The 18,245-nt window shown below is 35.8% G+C and overlaps 1 protein-coding gene across 6 annotated transcripts in view; it reads left to right on the top strand.

The window, feature by feature from the left end:
- The window catches only part of AKAP6 (A-kinase anchoring protein 6), a 563,915-nt gene that overhangs the window by 407,799 nt on the left and 137,871 nt on the right, over positions 1 to 18,245 (top strand). For all 6 annotated transcript variants that reach the window (XR_006727664.2, XR_012507556.1, XR_012507555.1 and 3 more), the window contains 2 exons: positions 11,581 to 11,727; positions 14,792 to 15,016. Coding sequence is in view for 3 of the 6 variants with exons in the window: in XM_010962996.3 (XP_010961298.1) it covers positions 11,581 to 11,727; positions 14,792 to 15,016 (372 nt within the window). In the remaining 3 variants the exon portion in view is untranslated. The remainder of the gene's footprint in view (positions 1 to 11,580; positions 11,728 to 14,791; positions 15,017 to 18,245) is intronic.

Raw genomic sequence — 18,245 nt, 5'->3', positions numbered from 1 at the left:
ACATCTTGGCAACTGCTTTGATTTAAAACTCTATGTGATTTGGGAAAAGCACGTTTCAGAGTTGCAGAATGTTTAATTCAGCGATACAAAAGGCACTAATGAAATATGCATGTATGAATTTTATATCATATTAGTTCGCTCTTTCTTGAAATCTGAATAAAAGCCAAACATCTGGATTATGTTTGAAAAGCCTGAATTTCCAATTTTCAGAGAGATTCAATCTATTTTGACATTGCACACTTAGCCTTAACATTTACAGTGTGCTATTAACATTACTTGCAATTGTAAAAAAAAAAAAAAAAGTCTAGATTTAAACAAACTTGGTCCCTCCTAATGCTAAAAATATATCTATATTTGAAATGGCTGCTGCTGCACAACCGTATACGTCCATAGTTTAGGCTTCATCAGCATTTCCATTATAAATACTTGCATTGAACAGGCTTCAGCTACAGAGATATGGGGTAAGCTTTGATATATAAAATCTCCTATGGTTGTATATTAAAACAACAAAAAGTAGTTCATGTATCATTTCATTTGAGAAACTATTCCTTGACTTGGTGTTTTCCGAAGGCTTCAAATATTCACGAGATTCCATGGAAAAAAAAGGCGTGTTTTCATCCTTTGAGAGTTTATTCTTCAAATTTATAAGATCGATAACAAGAGTTGTATTTTTATAGGTATTTGGATATATTTTGGCAGCTAAAGGCAATATTTATGGTCATAATTTAGAGAAGTAAATATGGGTATTCATGCTTTATCTCATTTTATTATTGTAGTTTGTTTTTCAAGACATAGCTGGTCATTTGAATTTTAGAGGGTGAGGCAAGAAATTCTATTATCTAACCAAGAGATCAAGGACAATAGAAGAATGTGACGTTGTGTTTGAAGCTGGCATAATAGTAAGCCTTCAGTGGACTTTAATTTACTACACTTAACTTTTTACTGAATTTCTTGGAGCATATATTAGGTGAATCTTCTTTTGCAACATATAGAGAATGGCTTAAAGTCAAAGATTTCCCTTTTATTCTCTTATTTTGCTTTATTAAAAAATCCATTAACTTATACGGTAGTATCCAGTTAAACAAAAATAGATGTGTTTGGAGGCGTTTGGTTAGGTTATGAGATGGAAAACAAAAGAAATGGTACTTTTAAATTGGAAACTTTGTTAAAGGAGAAGACTGAGTTTCATTACATTAATTGCTGCTCATCGTGTCTTTTTCCCATCCTACATTGCATACTCTAACAGATATTACATAATTGCATAACTATTCTTACTATGTGCTGACATGACATTACGACAGCCCTGATAGGGTATATCATAATGAAACCGTAATTAGAACAGTCATGATGTATTATGGCAATGATCCACGTCGTCACTGAAGTGCATTGGAATGCACAGAAAACCTATTGAGATGTGCAGATTTTCGACATAATACAGCACAACCATGAAGTTTCATAGCATGGAGGAGAAATTGCCATTATGCCCACATTGCTGGCAGCAAGGGCTATAACACATTTCTTAGATATCTGTTAGAGGAAGTTCTGTACAGATGGAAGATTTTTGAGAATGGCATTTGTGAACTTTGTCTTTAAAAAAATCTATAGGAGCGACTTGCTGAAATATGGACCTAGCTGCATATATTGTATTGTAGAAGTTTCCTATAAAATATATATATAGGTTTCCTTAAACTCAGGAATTCCTCAAATTCAATGAAATATGCCTTGTAAGTAGGATGGATTGAAGATGATTTGAGGATTTTCAGTTAACCTTGCCTTTTTTTTTTTGTTTGGTTCTCTGTATCTGAGATTAGATTGTATAGCTTACATTCTGTGAGGTTGTGTCTTTGCTTCACTGTTTTTCTCCTGGGTTTCTCTGCATGAGAATCTTATATCTGCATCTCATTCCAGCAAGTGACAGCTTCTCCTTAACTTGGTATGTTTTGGTCTTGGCATTTCTGCTGCATATAAAAATGTGATTGTTATGGCTGATCTGGTGAATGTGGGCTCAAAGAAGCTCAACTTTCTAAAATAGAGAGGAATTCTGGATCGTCTTCTAGGCCGGTCCTCATTCAATGCCTCATTATCCCATAAACTATCCCAACCAGGTAGCCCTCTGGTCTCTGCCTGAATAACTCTGGTGAATGAAAACTCACTGTTGCCCAAGCTCCATTTCTACGTATGGTCCAGTCTTTTCTTCCTCTGAGGTCAGATGAAACAAATCAATGTTTTCTATTCAGTCCTCTAAATATTCAAAATTTGCTAACATATTCTTCCCTCTCTTCTGTTATCTTCAACTCTTGCTCACCTCTTGGCTGAATATCTCCCTGGAGGAGTGTTTAATCTTATCCCTTCCTTAAGTGCTCCCTTCCTTTGGATATTTAACACATTGTGCAGGTCCCTCTTGGAACATGGAATGCAACCAAGAATCAGGTTTCGACCTTGTAAATCCCAGTCAGCTGGTCTATTTGCTACCTTTCTTATTTTTGACCCTGTGTTTGTCTTAATTTAGCCCCAAATCTTCTTTCTTTTTTTTTTTTTTTTACATTTCTTCTACTATCTGTTGACTCATACTTCCTAAAGATAATTGAAGCCTAGTCACCTTCATTCTTTGTGCAATTTTTGTATTTTTTTGGTAGGAGGAGGAGAGAATTATTAACTCTGTCGGGCTTAAAATTTGTCCTGTCTCCTTGTTAGATTTCATCTAGTATGCCAGCATGTTGTGTTCCCTTTGGAGTCTAATATTATCATGTAAAATAGACATTGTGAAGTAGTTGCCTGCAAAGTCAGATCTAAATCAAAGACATAGGTTGGCCTGTACAGTGTTGAAATCTTTTAATTTAACATTATAAAAATTATGATTTAATATAAAAATATATATTCTGTCTTCTCTTCAAATACATACGTGGCCATACAGAAACCATACTGAAGCCATATTCCCACATAGGAATAGTTGGCAGAGCTGAGTAGTGGAATTGTGCTCTCCTACCCTTCATAATCCACTTTACTTCCTCATTTCCCCTTCACTAGGATCAAATGTTAGTAATCATCACATGTATGCATTTTCTTCTAGTAGAGAAAATAGTTCTCTTTTTCTATGACACTAGCGATAGTTAGATATGAAAGATAAAAGATGACTTATCTATGCTCAACTCAACTCCTTAACATTAGCTACCAGCTAGTGGGATGCTAGAGCTGGTTAGTACTGGCTTGTGAGAGCTGATAGTTAAATATTCAAGAATTTTGCCAGCAGTAGCAACCGTTGGTAGCTTGGCAGGTGTATTTACACCATGATGGGAGTATTTATACCTGGGAAATAAGTCACTCCCTCAGGAAGTCAATTTACTCATATACCACTACCTGTAGGTGCTTGAGTTTATGATCTCTGAGCTAAAGTAGTTATTATTTTTTATTAATCAATGAGATTAGTATAATCTGGCAATTTAATCAACATGCCATATACAAACTTTACTTAGATATGTTCACTAATAAAAATATTGAGTAAGACTAAACCAAAAAAGAGTCCTATGACATGACAGATCCATTAAGCAGTGATCTTTACAAATGGCTCTTCAACAGGTTCTTAGCAAAGCTCCTTGTACTTTGTAATTCTAAATGATTGCATACTTCTGCTTACTTTATGCTTATGAAAATCTAATAGAAGCATATATATACCTGATCCAGAAATTCACATCCTTGCTGTAGGGATTTAAGTCATTAGATTTGGGATGTATGTTCTTAGCAATTTAATTATGTTTAAAATCTGGTTAGTAGTGTAGTAAATAACTGGTAGTGCTACAAATTGCATTGAGAAGGTAATAGGATTGAATTTCTACACAGGTTGACACTCAATTAAAATTTCTATATATCCAGTGAGTTAGCTGGTTCTTGGCTGGGGAGCTAGAACAAATGCCTTCCTCCTAAGCCAATCACTTCCGAACAGGCAAAATTTATAATAAAGCCAGATCAAGACTCAGTGCATCAATTAAGTTTTGAGTTTGGCTTATCAAATACAGATCAAAAGCAAGAAAGAGACTAGAAAGTGCCCATGATATTCTTTCTTAAATTCCTCTACTTTTTATTGACACTGGAGGAAAAATTACACATTAAAACCTCCTCACTGAGTTACTGTCGTAAACCAATAGATCCATGAGGCTTGTTCAGCTAAAAGCCACAACAGACTTTGTAATGCAATGATGTAATCTTGGCTTTGTGTCATTTATATTCAACCTAAAAAAAAACAATTTTCCTGAATAGACAGGCTGACAACAATATTGTTCGGTGTGGGTTTTTATTTGGATTCTTTCCAAATGGTTCACATGCCTTCACCGTAACACATCATGCTTGCTTATTTTTTTTTCTTTTGCCTGAATTCCAAAGTTTTCCCCCTTTACTAGCTTTCTATTTTTCTTTTAAGGTCTCAGTTATGTTTGTAAAACTAACCAGCTCCACCACAAAATTAGGATGTATCTTGCAGAGTGCATTCATTTTACTTTTTGCATATTTTTCCCGAGGTCATGTCAAGGTTAGTTTGAATTCCATCCTACATTAAGACTTCTTTCACAGCTATTTAGCTCGGCAGCCTACTCCCCGCTGGGGTCTGCCCCTTGGGCACGTCAAAGCTTCAGACCTGACAAATCACACACAGATGAAGCTGTACAGTTTTTTAAACAGTTTCATCAGTAACTTTTTTTTCTTTTTCACTATCCTCCATGTTGAAATTTTTTTTCTCTGACTTACCATTTCAAGAATGTTGATTTCTATTTGAGACTGTTTTTACATCAGAGTTGCAAACCAGTGATAACATTTAATTTTATAGTAAATCATGCCAATAGCCTTCTACTCACCAATACTGCAGACTGAAAGACCTACAGGCCATCTCTGACTAGTATAACTGTAATTCCGTTATTAAAATCTATTTGTAGTGGGTGGCTGTACTACAGAGTCTACTGGAATTAGAAAAACTGTCAACCATAAAAATGCATCCAATTTATAACATATTATAGATTGAGCCTAGAAATGTTTCTCAAATGGTTAGTAGTATGCTCTTATCAGTATTTTAGCAAATTGTGACTAATGGTGCAACTCTATTTCCTGTTTAATTGATGAACTTAAAATGCTTGGTTGCTAATGAGTGTATTAGCAAACAATGTCCCCTTTACAGGCTTAAGTAGATCAGGATTTTTAAAAAGCAGCTTACTGTCCTTATTTTCATATAAAGAAAAATATTGACTGCCACAAAATTGCTGGATCAACTGAAGAAACGGTGTAATTATTGCTGTCTAGCCATTTTGGCAATGTCAAGCAATCAGATTATAGTTTTCTAGTTTTCACACTAAAACACAGTTATTTTCTTTTGCAAACCATGGGCTTTTCATTATTTTTCATTCAGGACAAACAACACCTGAAGATCTTAACTGCAGACTAAGCAGAAAACTTAGAAGGAAGGGGGAAAGTGAATGATTCTCCTCTCCTCGGTCCTTTTTTACAGTTCGCTCAGTATGAAAGTACCCAAGGAAGGGTTCTATAAAAGGTTGCTGGTTGAAACTAATTAAGGACAGGTCTAAATAGAAAAAGAAAAGGAAGGGGGATCAAAAGAATTACATTAGGTGTCAGAATGTTGTTTGAGGATATTTTGTTTAGATTTTTGTAATTATATTCAGGGGAAAAGCTAAATTCTAAAAATGTCCATTTTTGTGCCATATCTGTGTTATTTTTACAATAAGATACATGTCAACAGGCAAACATCTTGAAGAAATCATTTCGGCATTGGCGCATTAACACATTATGGTGAAAAGAGAGGCTTGTGCTTTTCACGCAGTGCATTTCAGTCTTCAATTAATGTGAAAGCACTACAATGCCTATGCAACTTCTCTTGCCTAGTGGTGCACCATTTATCATTGCAGTTTTACATTGACCTTGACACCCACTTCATTAGAATAAAGATTGTCTACCATTTAGGTTACATTGTTCCTCTGCACAGAGACCCCATGCAAATTTCTGTTCAGATAGAAGAGCTGCGAGGCTGTCAGAGGTCATCTGCATTAAATGATTGCAGCTATTTTCCAACTGCTTCTTTTCATTCTACTCAATTCAGGCTAGGAGGATCAATCAAGTCCTCTGCCTGAAACAGTGGGACTGCTGGGAATATAACTGTTTTTGGTAGTAGTGGATATGCCCTAAACAGTATTAAATATTTAATATAAACTCATTAAAGGGCATGCAAAGGCTTCGGAAAGATATCAAATGTATAGAAAAATTTAAGGGGCTAGAGAACCTTTTAAGAAATAAATAGAAAAATAATAATCAATTTTATAATTTCAGAAAGTATGATTACAATAGTTCTTAAAATTAGTAAATCTGTTCTTTAGGGGACTTTTTCTCACCCTTGACCTGGGTAGGGAAGGGGCGAGACAGGCAGGGCAGGTTTGGTGTTCCTATGCTGTATTTTACATGAAATCGGCATTAAAAAGTTTTCAGTTATTGTTATTTTTATTTTCTTCTGTAACAGTGAATTTTGCTCTGGGTATTTATTTTAAAAGGCTTAGATATTTGTTATGTAAAAGAAATGATTGGAGAAATAAGTTGCCAGGTTTCCTACTTAAGTTTTCTGAGTGATATAATTGGAATTAAATTATTAATGGGAGATACTTTAAAAAAGATTGTTTTATGATCTTCTATTAGGGAATTTGCAATTCATTTTCATATTTGTAGTTTGATTTATATTAAAGATAATGCAATCTATGTCCAATTAACAATACATGGCCAATGTAATGTGATTTCCAGATCATGCAAATGGAATAAGCTAGAAGAGGGGGGAAAACTCAATTCCTAACCTCAGATGTAATTTGCTGTGTGAGTTCTGGCAATTTTAAATGACATTGCACTTTTTAATTTTTCTAAAGGCTCAGCAGCAGATTTATCCCAATCAAGAAAGCCTATTATTAATTTACAAGGACAATTGTAGGAGTCTTTATAATTTCTCTGTGCAATTATTCACCATAAATTGCTAGTGGTAAAATACAAGGAGTTTGCAAGAAATAAAGACTATTATTTGTCTTGGGCTTGAACCCTCTTCTTCAGTCTTGACCATCTAACTGAAGTGTTGGTGATATTGGCTCCATGTGAAACATTGCATGTATTGTGAGATGCTGGACACTGGTGTTTCTGAAAAAGGGGCAGCACAAGAGCTGCTGCAAAGGGGACACTGGCCTCTAGCAGATTCCTGCACTCGGCATGTACAGCTGAGCTATGGACCCTGGACTTTCCTATAAAAAGACTCTTTGTTCACCACTGAATGGCATTAGGCATGGACTTGCTGAGGGGCCACCATGAAGTCTCACATGAGGAGGGCAAACACTAGCCTGAAAACACAATACGGGAGTCATAGGCAGACACATCTCTGCTTTTTTTGTGCAAAAATGCATATTTTCACACATAATTTTGCCAGTGGTTTGATGTTTTGGTATGTTCCTAGCGTATGTTTTTTTGTTGACAGATAATACATTTTATTTTCTCTGTTTGTCTGTCTATCTGTTGTGTGTTTATGGGAAAGGGGATTATGTTAGACATACAGGTGTTTGCTGTATTACTTTACACTGGGAAAGATACTCACACTGTTATTCTAATAACCAGGTCATTTTCCTTGTTTTAGCTCTTCCTAATATAAAGTCACATGAAGCCCAGTTAAAATATGGTATAAGATGTAAATACTCAAACCCTAAAGACAGAATCTGACAGCCCTATTCTAATAATCAAGAAAATTCTTTGGTTTAATTCTCGTATTTCTCGTAGCCAAAACTTCCCTCTCCGCTCAGCAATGTCTGGTCTCTTTTCAGCATAACCAACAGAAGCACCATACAAAAGTCTTACAATGGATGTCTTAATCTCTCTGTGTGCTTTTAGAGCATTATTTTGAATTCCATCATGCTGCCTTTTTTCTTTCCTCTTCTGAAGTTTTATTACAACAGCAGAATTCCCAGGGAGCTTTGGGGGCAAGGTTCACATAATATAGCCCTGAAGTTTTGCTTAGGTGGAATCCATCCCCCAATCCTGGCCATCTTTTGATGATCTTTCTATTTCAAAAAGATTCACTGGGTAGTCTTACAGCATTAGCTGTATGCAGTTTATTTTTTATTTTTTATTTACTAGACAGTGAGCATCGACAACCCTTTCATGATGCTTTCTTTCTCTGACCTCACAGTGACAAGGCATCTTGTTCTTTAACATTGAGGGAGGCAGAAAAATGCTTGAGTTGCTCAATGTGTGCCTTCTATACCAGTTTCAAAATGGCTTATTCTTCTGGTTTCCATGGTGACAATTAACACTGTTTCAAGGCATTGTTCCAGTCCCCATTTGGGCAGAATTTTCGGTGTGATTTTTAACAAAAAAAAAAAAGGTTTTAGGAGGGGAAAAAAAGCCTTTAGCATAACTGTCAAAAAAGTTATCTCAATCAAGTCTTCATGCATTTCTAATTATATTTACTTCAGAAATCCTGTTTTTGCTGGCTTCATTTTATAATTCAGTTTTAGCATTTACGCTTTTAAAAAGTAGGCACTGAATGAAAATTTTCTAAAAACTTCTTTAATTCTTAGTTTTTAAAATGAGCTAGTGTTTGTGGTTATTTTTAACTCTGTTTTTAAAGTTTTCTTTGTATATCTCTATATACGCACAAGAGTGGCATTTAGAATAGGAGTGGCCTGTGTCTTTAATTTAGATCATTCACAGATCTATTAGGAGGCTTCATTAGTCAAAATTGAATTGGCCAAGCAAATACACTTAATAATGTAAATATGCCCTTTCAATAGAGTATATTTTATTTTTGACTAGACAGAGAGGCCCACAGCAGGTGCTGTGGGGAAATTAAATAGCAGATGCTTATTTACCTTAGTACTCAAGAAAAGCCATCTGACTTTAACTTTGTTAATCTCATTTTTGGCTATTGAAGAGTAGTCTATATCATAGCATCCCTAGACTACAGGACACAATGGGCCAGCCTCTGCTCACTTACTGCTATGGCTGGAATAAATATGAAGATTAAATTATTTTCTCACCACAGGCTAAAGTAGCCTTACCCGATAGGATGACCAAGAACCAATAAGAGTTGATTGTCTCTAACGTTTCTGAAAATGTTGGAGAGAAAAGCGAAAAGATACTAGCATCAACAGAAACCCATAACCCTCCTGGCATGATTACATATACAGCTTGAGGCCCTATATTATATCAAATTCAACCCTCGGAGTGCTTCAAAATTAAAATAAGTATTTTCATCTTAAATTTCAATCTTAAATTACATGACATTCCAGTACCTTTCATGCACATACCAATACATCCAACAACTAACTGGATTGTCTTAGCTTTTATAGTTTGAAATCATTGTCCATCAGTCACATCTTTCATCAAGCTGTTGATCCAGGAGGTTACGTGGTGACGCAGGCAGAGAGCATACATAAAAACACGTTTTCTTAATGTAATAACCTTCACAATAGTGGTTTCAGCGACTACTGGTACTAGATTTCACAGAGAAAATTATTTTATTATAGCTAAGATTAAATTCCTTTTTATATTTTTATTTTTACAAGACAGTGATTTTTATGAGACACATCTAAACTGTTGCCTTTCTTGACTCATCTGTGTAGTTGCCATTCAAAGTTGGGGTAAAGATGGGGGGATGAGCTCGTTGCAAGTGAGAGTGATAACTGGTTGAGGCCACTCCCGGGTGGCACAGCTGGAGGACTCCATCGATTAATGCACGTGACATAAGCAAAAGATCTGAATAGGATTCTCCTGCTTGCCTGAAACGCTAGTTCCCCCAATATGATGTCAAAGAAGCCTTCTCAAATTAATTATGTAAATATTTGTCAGCAACGTCATCTTTAGATGGGAATCTGATTACATAAGGAAGACTGCCCTCTCCTCCAGTCAACACTCTGATAAATAAAACACCATTGAGGTTTCTAGAATGCTTGTTGAGTGTTGAGTCTGGAAAACATGAGTGGACAGTGTGTCTTTTAAGCGTTGGAGTAACGTGGTCCTGGTAATTGCCTGCCATTAGAAAATGCAATCCAAATTCCTGTGTATCACAGGCCAAATTCTGAAAGCGCTCCAAAGCAACCCTTGATTTTTTTCATTATGCATATTCATGTAATTTTGGATACTCTGACACCCTGATCAACATTCATTAATACTATGAAATGTTTTAAATCACCTCATTTAAAACATTTTGTTCTGTGATCCACAAATGACTAACATTTGGAGAAGTTTACATAATACAAATGATGTGCATGTTTAGTGTAAATGAAAGATTAAAATAGGAAATGAAAAGTATGCAAACATATGCATGAAAATGCTGAGGACCTATTAACCAAAACAGGGATTTCACACCTTTTCCTTTAAGCTGCCTCCAATTCTATTTCAGTTTGGGATCTTATATAATATCATGCTATCAAGGCGAATAAAACCACCCAAGTGTTTGGGCATGTTTTGAACCTGCTGATTTCCTACTTTGTCCAGACAAAAGCTTTTCTTATTAGATCTGATAAGGTGCTCATCTTAGCTCAGTTAGGACAATGGTGCAATACGACCATGTATCTCAGTGACCTAGCTTTTATGCCTTGAAGAAAGAAGTTTATGGATTGCCATTATATACTTAGAAATGTGCTAAAACTGTAAAATATGTTTAATACTTTAACCAGAATCTAGTTTTTCTACTCAGAGGTGTTTTTATATGCACATTCAAAAGATACATCCACATCCATAGCTGTCCGTAAGATAGGACTTTCTAACTATGAAGTTATCCAAATAGAGTTATTTGAAGAGAATCACCATAGTAACTGTTGTATTAAATACATTTACATTATTGCTAGCAAAACATCTTTTAGTAGAGACTCACTTGGTCAGTTTGTTAGAGTACAGTGTATATTGGGGGAAGGTTCTATAAATTGATTGTGATGTTTGGGAACATTTGACAGTAGTCAACAAGGAAGCATAGATTTGTAACCATTCTCAAAGCACTGGTTTTCTTTTTCCTCTTATATGTACCTGTTATGTACCTCTCCAAGCCCACACAGAATTTTTAGTAAAAGAAAAAAAATGTTAACTGAGAATTCAGGGGGCTTACAGGATAAGGAGGAAGTTACACAATTTTGGGGGGCTGTCTTATTTGTATCACTCTGAGACTGGTCCTTTGAGGGGACAGAGATGAGTGACAGGCAGTACTCCAGAGTCAATTGTTGACCAAAACTAATTGCAATATTAAATCCCCCTAGACCAGGTATTTTTCCGTTTGGAATATTTTGAAATAAAAATCAAATGTGTGTGCAAACTTTAGTTTAAAAAGACATACATCTTAGTCAACCAAATGGAATACCTTGGATGTTTGTGTTTATGTAATGTATATAAATATATATATTTTTAAGCTGTTTTCAGCAATTTTCCTCAACTACTCAAGGTTCTTAGTTTAGCCTCCCCATAAATTTTATTGGAAACAAAAACTTTTAACACCCTTGAGCCTTACTAACTCTGCTCATAGATTTTCTGAGAACACCTCTTTCCCTAATGATCTTTTTTCTCTTCCTGTTTTAGAGATACAGCGTGGAAATGTCCATCAGGGACCTGAAAAAGACGGAGCTGCTTAGTAAGGTTGAAGCTTTGAAGAAAGGTGGCGTTTTACTACCAAATGATCTCCTTGAAAAAGTGGATTCAATTAATGAAAAATGGGAACTGCTTGGGGTATTTGCATTTTTATTACTGTTTGTAGGTTATGTGTACATTTTTTGTGTAGTGAAGTACCCTATCTGTCTGATTTCTAATTTGAGGCACAAATATCTCTCTCTTTCAATTCACTACCTACATTTCAAACAAGCTATTCATGCTATTATGGGGGGGGGGGGGAACACTGCTTTTCCTCTGCTGTTGATTTTTTTTTTTCACTCTGAGCTTGTATCCTCTCAGATTTTCATAATTTTGGTTATTTAATACATAAAAAAGTAAGTAAAATATGCCATGTATTATGGGTATGCACCAAGTCAACTATAATACAGTATATCTGATATACACCGACTGTCATGCTTGAATGAACATTAATAGAATTTATTCTGAAGGTACATGTTGGAGACTTCCACTGTTTAACTATTTACTGTACCCTCAGACGAAAAGTGGAGTTGTCACTACAGCTTTCAAGTCACACTAAAGCCACCAAAACAAAGATGCAAATTTGACCCAAATCTGAATAGCAGAATTAAATCGGCCTCTGTTTAGTGCCTCAATTTCCAGCTCACTTTTAACAAAAGCCAAAAAAAAAAAAAGTTTCATGTAATTCATTTCACGCAATGATGGGCTGGGTCTCAGCCAAAGACTGAGATGCAAGAATCTGGCAAAAAGGCAATATAGAGATTCTGTTACCCAGAGACCAGGATGGCACTGTGCAGAAGACGGTACTGTCCTTTTGTTGGAAGACAGCTGAGAGAGAGAAGTTAAACTGTGTTTTTTCATCAACTTCTCTCCTGAATTGCCTTCACTTCAAATCAAGGGTAAGCTAAATTTGTCAATTACTTAAATGATTAATGATAACAGCTAAGTATGGGTGGTGTCAGTTACGGAACATGATTTTGCATGCTTTCCCATTCCTGCCTTTCTTTTTTTAACTTTTAAAGAAATAATACTCAAAGAATATTTTGGATAAAAAGCTCTCCATGTACCTTGATGACTTGGAGGACTGCCAGTGTTCAGTTTACACCATGCTTAATCTAGGTGATTAAACAACTCCAAGTTTAAATCCTTGCTTTCTCATCTAAATTCACTACACTCTGCAGTTGTGCAAAGTAACTTAAAATGTTAAAAGTTTTTACTCTGACCTATTGTTACATTACTTTTCCATAGTAATTAATGGCTTTCCTTTTATAATATGGTGATTGAAATCAGAACCTACTAAATTCTACAGAATTCACTGATCTCATACAGGAGAACCATGCTTAGTGTCTGACATTTTAAAAGACTGTTTACTAAAGAGATGAAAGCAGCAATTTTATGTGCGTGATAGGTAAAGCGATAGTCTGTCTATACTGTTTAATCTATTTTCTAATTTGATAAATAATTAGCACTAATCTCTTTTGAAAATTGTTCAAAGTATATCATGTATATTCCTTCCTAAACAAAACTTGTAAATCAGTGATAAAAAAAGAAATAGAATATTTAGCTATCCTTTAGGAGCCAGATCCCTTAAAAGTGGTTGCCATTTTAACAAAAATATCATTTGAATACAATATGCAGTTTTGTGATGATTTCTGGAGAGAGAATGGTGGAGGGAAGATTTTAACAAAACCTGGGCCACACTTGGCACCACCAGGCATACTGCTTTAATTGGCTTGATTACATTTTAATTGGCATGAAAAAAATTTAAAGACAAGGATTTTAACTTCTAACAATAGTAAAATAGAGGGATATGGTTTTTAATATTACTTTCATCTAAGGTGAACAGTGTGGAATGGAAATACATTAGAATGAAATGTCAGTGGTGCGTACAGTTTAATCTGTGAAATTTTGTCCCCTGTGCTGCATATTACTCTGTCTCAATTGCATATTAAACAACCCTATCAAGGCAGGCATTGGCATCTGCTGTGCTGACACAAATTGTGAATTAAATGAAATTGATGTCCTCTGTCGTATATTTATGAAGACGGACCATTCTCTGAAGTATTCTGTTTATGAAGAATTTATGATTGCAAACTGTTCCAGAACAAAAAAGTGGCAATAAATTCTTTTTTGTGACCCTACCCTCCAAGGGCATTGATTTCACCTCCTGCTGCTACTTTTGTTACAGCATAAAAACAATAGCTAAATCTGGATCCCACTGAGGGTCTTCAAATTATCAATATTTGCACCATGAAAATACAAGGGAGTTGCCAAGAAAGGCTATTTTTCTGTTACGATCTCCTAAAGATACTATTTATAGAACACTACACAGCAGATGAATGTTTGTTGACTTAATTTTATTAGTGTTTTAAAGCTTATTTTTGTAGGTTAAATTCATCATTATAGAGTAACTCCTCCTGTTTCTCCAAAAAGAATGTTTTCCACCAAAAAGAAGAAAAAAGCCTTCCCTGACTGCACCTTCATGCCATAGTGATTAATCTAAGAAGGCTTCTAGCACAGAGGTCTGAGACTTATTTTAGCACATGTTTTAGAAAGTCTAGCACCTACAAATGCAACGTGGGAAGAATTAAGGGTTGAACAATTTCAAAATCAGGTAAAAAATCAGCACCAAGGAGGCTACCCCTTCTTACCAACCCTCAGTTGTAAGGTTTGGGGAATTATACTTCAGAAAATAAAACAAAACAAAAAAGAGGAATATAATTCTCCATACACAGTCTACTCTTGGCCTCTTTAGTATATTGATTAAACTCATACTTCTATCTCCTGAAAATTTTATGCAGAGATTTTTTTTTTTTACTGTAAACTCCTGTCATGAGAATTTCAATGAATTTTTATCAGTGACCATGGTGAACTTTTGGGTCAAATCTCCTTACTGTTAGAGGAAATTATAAATGAATGAGGTCTTCTGAAGCCTGTAGTGGTAGTCAGAACAACACGTATGGCTCAAGACTCGAATCCTAAGTGGAACAATGAGCTAAACTGAACTGAAGGTCAGTCGTGAGGTAGCAGGTGCCACAGTCCAGGTGGCTCTTGTTAGCAGCCAAACTGTGATCTGTTTTTGGTACCTCAGCTAATCTTCGTTTTTGTCTTTTGTTTTTTGTTGGTGGTGTTTTTGTTTTTTGTTTTTAATCTGCTGCATTAGAAAACCCTAGGAGAGAAGCTCCAGGACACAATGGCAGGGCCCAGTGGGTCGGGCCCACGTGACCTGCTCTCTCCTGAAAGCGGAAGCCTGGTGGGGCAGCTGGAGGTCAGGATCAAAGAACTGAAAGGGTGGCTGAGAGATACAGAGCTTTTCATCTTCAATTCCTGTCTGAGACAAGAAAAGGAAGGAACAATGAATGCTGAGAAACAACTGCAATACTTTAAGGTAATAAAAAAACAATCAAAGTTGATAAAAAGCTTTCTTTATGGTCGGGATGAAATATTTATCAAGTACATAAAGGATTATACCCGTGTATCTATGTATCACTGTGCACTTAAATGTTTCCTTGAATTTATAGACACCCTCCACATTTCTTACGCGCCAGCGTCTGTGTGTGTATAATGACGAGCGTTAAGCATATCAAATACACGTTGTGTAGGGGAAGTCTCTGCTGCTTGGGTGCTTTGTGCAATGCCTGTTGAAGGAGGGCTTTGCTAAATTAAAAGCAGACGAGCAAACACTAAAGATTACTGAGGACTTTGAAAGGCAGACCTAAATGTTCTATAAATAATATGGCTAAAAATACTTCCGTAAATTGATATAAAAGCACATCATTTAATTGAAGACCATTAATGCTCATGAAAGGAAACATTTTTACATATGAAAGAATCAGCTACTTCTGGAGGGATGAACGAAAGTCAAAGAGGTTCCTACATGACAGGCATTTTCCACTGGAGAAAAATGCCAGCGTTAGCAACACAGCCACGTGCGTATTTACTGTATGTCCATGAAGAAGAAGCGTTCCCCTTATTTATTCCCTGATTTACGCAATATCTATTCAAAAGCAGCTTAAAATTCAGATGTTTGCTCTTATTGGCCACACTAGCCTGTGCTGCTTGAACCCTCCCGTCAATGCAGTGGTTACTTGTGCTCCAGCTGGTGTCAGCCTGAGGCTTTGGGGTTGTAGAACCTGAATTTGGTGGCAAGAAACCATCTGGCACAAAAGTCTGAAAGAGGAGAAAAGGGAAAACCAAGAAGGAAAGAACTTCCTGGGACCCAGCAACTGTTTCTTCTCCAAGCACTGTAGGACCAGATTTTACTCAGCTTACACCTCAGCCCTGCAGTCTTCCGGCAACCTATCAGTGAATTTAGTCTCATGTAGTTCACCCTCCCTCAGTCAGACAGGCAGGCTCACCTTGCTCACCTGCAGAGCCCGGGAGGAGGCACCCCCTCCAAGGTAAGATCACAATACTTCCCAATAAACTGTCAGTATTACACAGCTACGTATTGTTTTGGCTGAACTCCTTGTCTGCCATTGAATTGACAAGACCAAACTGGAAGTTAAAAAGTCTCTTGCCAACATAAATGGGTTTTACTGTGTAAAATCTAACATCCAGATGATTTGTTATTTGACCTCTGCTTGTTTCACCCTAACCCCCATTGCTGGGAGATGGAGTCTTCAGCTATTTCCCTCTGTGTTTTTTGAACTTAACATGTACCTTGTAAAGCATCCTGGTCGTCAGTAGGCTGGATGTTGTGAAATGTATTTTTTCTCTGTAATATCTATGTTGCAGCTTTAGTGAACTGGTTAATGGCCCCAGTCAGTTGTGTGACCATCATATTTCTTGTCTGATCCCTCATGCCTCAATTTCTTCATCTATAAAATGGAATGCTGGTAATATTTATCTTGCATGGTTATGAGCTCACATATGCAAATCATTATTTCTACTTTATGTAATAATGCATTCATAAAGGATAGAAATCTCTTAAGCCCAAAGATGTTACATAATGCTTAGAAACAATAGCAGGGAGCTTGTTATTACAATTATTTATATATCTACTTACCTACTAGTATCTCTCATATATAGATAATTAAAAGCATGTTTTTTTTTTTTACACATTCACTATTACTATAAATGGAAGCATGAGCAGTTCTGCATTACTTTTGCTGATGCCACCAAAAAACTTGAGCTTTATGCTTGACGTTTGTACAGTTCTATCAATATCATTTCACGCACAGTGAGAGAGAAAGACTGAGAATTCTCTAGGCTTCCAAATCATTAGCTAATTCCTAGGAGTTCTAGTCATTTGCTAACTCACACTTCCTAGCCGCTGGTAGAACAATCGCTATACCTAATTCATTGTTTACCATGTGCATCTTACTGCCTGAAAATACAGAATTTTTGTTTCAAAAGTACCAGAGATTATCACATGCTTTTTGCTATTTTCTTTCTTTTCTTCAAAGATATTTTTTTCTTAGAGCATTTTTTGTTTTCAGTGTCACTGTTTATTAAACTAACTACTTTTATATCCCACTCTTATTTATTTAACCATTTTAAAAATAATAAAATAGAGACTTTCCGACCCCAAACAATCAGTAGGACCTTGATGGTAATGTAAAATATACCTCACCAAAGGTGTCCCCAGCCCTCTTCCATCCCCTGCTATCCTTACCTAAGGTAATCATGATCCTGAACCCCATGTTCTTTATTCCCTTGCTTTCCTCTGGCAGGAAGGAATTTTTTTATTTTATCTGTTTTTTAAAATTTATTAGAGGTAGTCATGCTGTATGTTATCTTTTAGGACTTCTTTTTCATTTAACATTATAATGCCAAGATTTATTTATGTCATTGAAAGTGGCTGTAATTCACTTATTTTGACACTTGTGTAACAGTCCATTGTGAATATATCCATATCTCATTTAATGTAATAGCAACTTACGAGGTTGGTATTAGGATCCCAATTTTGCAAATATGGAAACAGGCACTTGGAGGTTAAGTTTGGTGTGTCCAAGGCCATGCATAATAGGCAGTAGAATTAGGTTTTAAATCCAGAGCTGTCTGACTCTAAAGCCCATTCTCTGAACTACTATGCAAAATTGATACTTATTGATATTTACTGAATTCCCTTCCATTCCAGGTGACTCAAAGGGAAGAGCAGGACAGAATTATGTCATTATTTCTTTGTAATGGGTTTATCAGTCACAATCTTCAGCAATTTGGCCAGAATAACAAATGGCTGTAGTGAGTGATTAAAGATCTGGGGAGATGAAAATATTTGTGTTTTTGTTTTACATTTTTGTACATTTCTTTGCCATCCGTTACTTTTTAAATTGAAACTTTTCAAACTTTTTGATATTATGGAGCTCTGATGATTTTTCTTTATGACCTGAAACTCTTCCCTTGTAAAGTTTTGAACATTAGGAGTTTGATCAGATAAGCTAAGTGGATGTAGCGTGACAGCACTTTTTTTTAAAAGAAAGCTTTATGCATGTCTGCTGGAATAAATGTCTTCCCTAGTCAGAATTTTAAATATTTCTGAGCTATTAACGCTTTAGCTCTTAGTGTATGATTAGTTAAGTGTTCTGTATAGTACCACATTCATTGGAAGAAACCAGATTTTTGTCTTTATAGTAATATTGTCATATAATGTTAATAACTTGTCAAAATCATAA

The sequence above is a fragment of the Camelus bactrianus genome, chromosome 6, assembly GCF_048773025.1.
Source record: "Camelus bactrianus isolate YW-2024 breed Bactrian camel chromosome 6, ASM4877302v1, whole genome shotgun sequence".
Classification (NCBI taxonomy): Eukaryota; Metazoa; Chordata; class Mammalia; order Artiodactyla; family Camelidae; genus Camelus; species Camelus bactrianus.
This window is presented reverse-complemented; position numbering and strand designations above follow the sequence as displayed.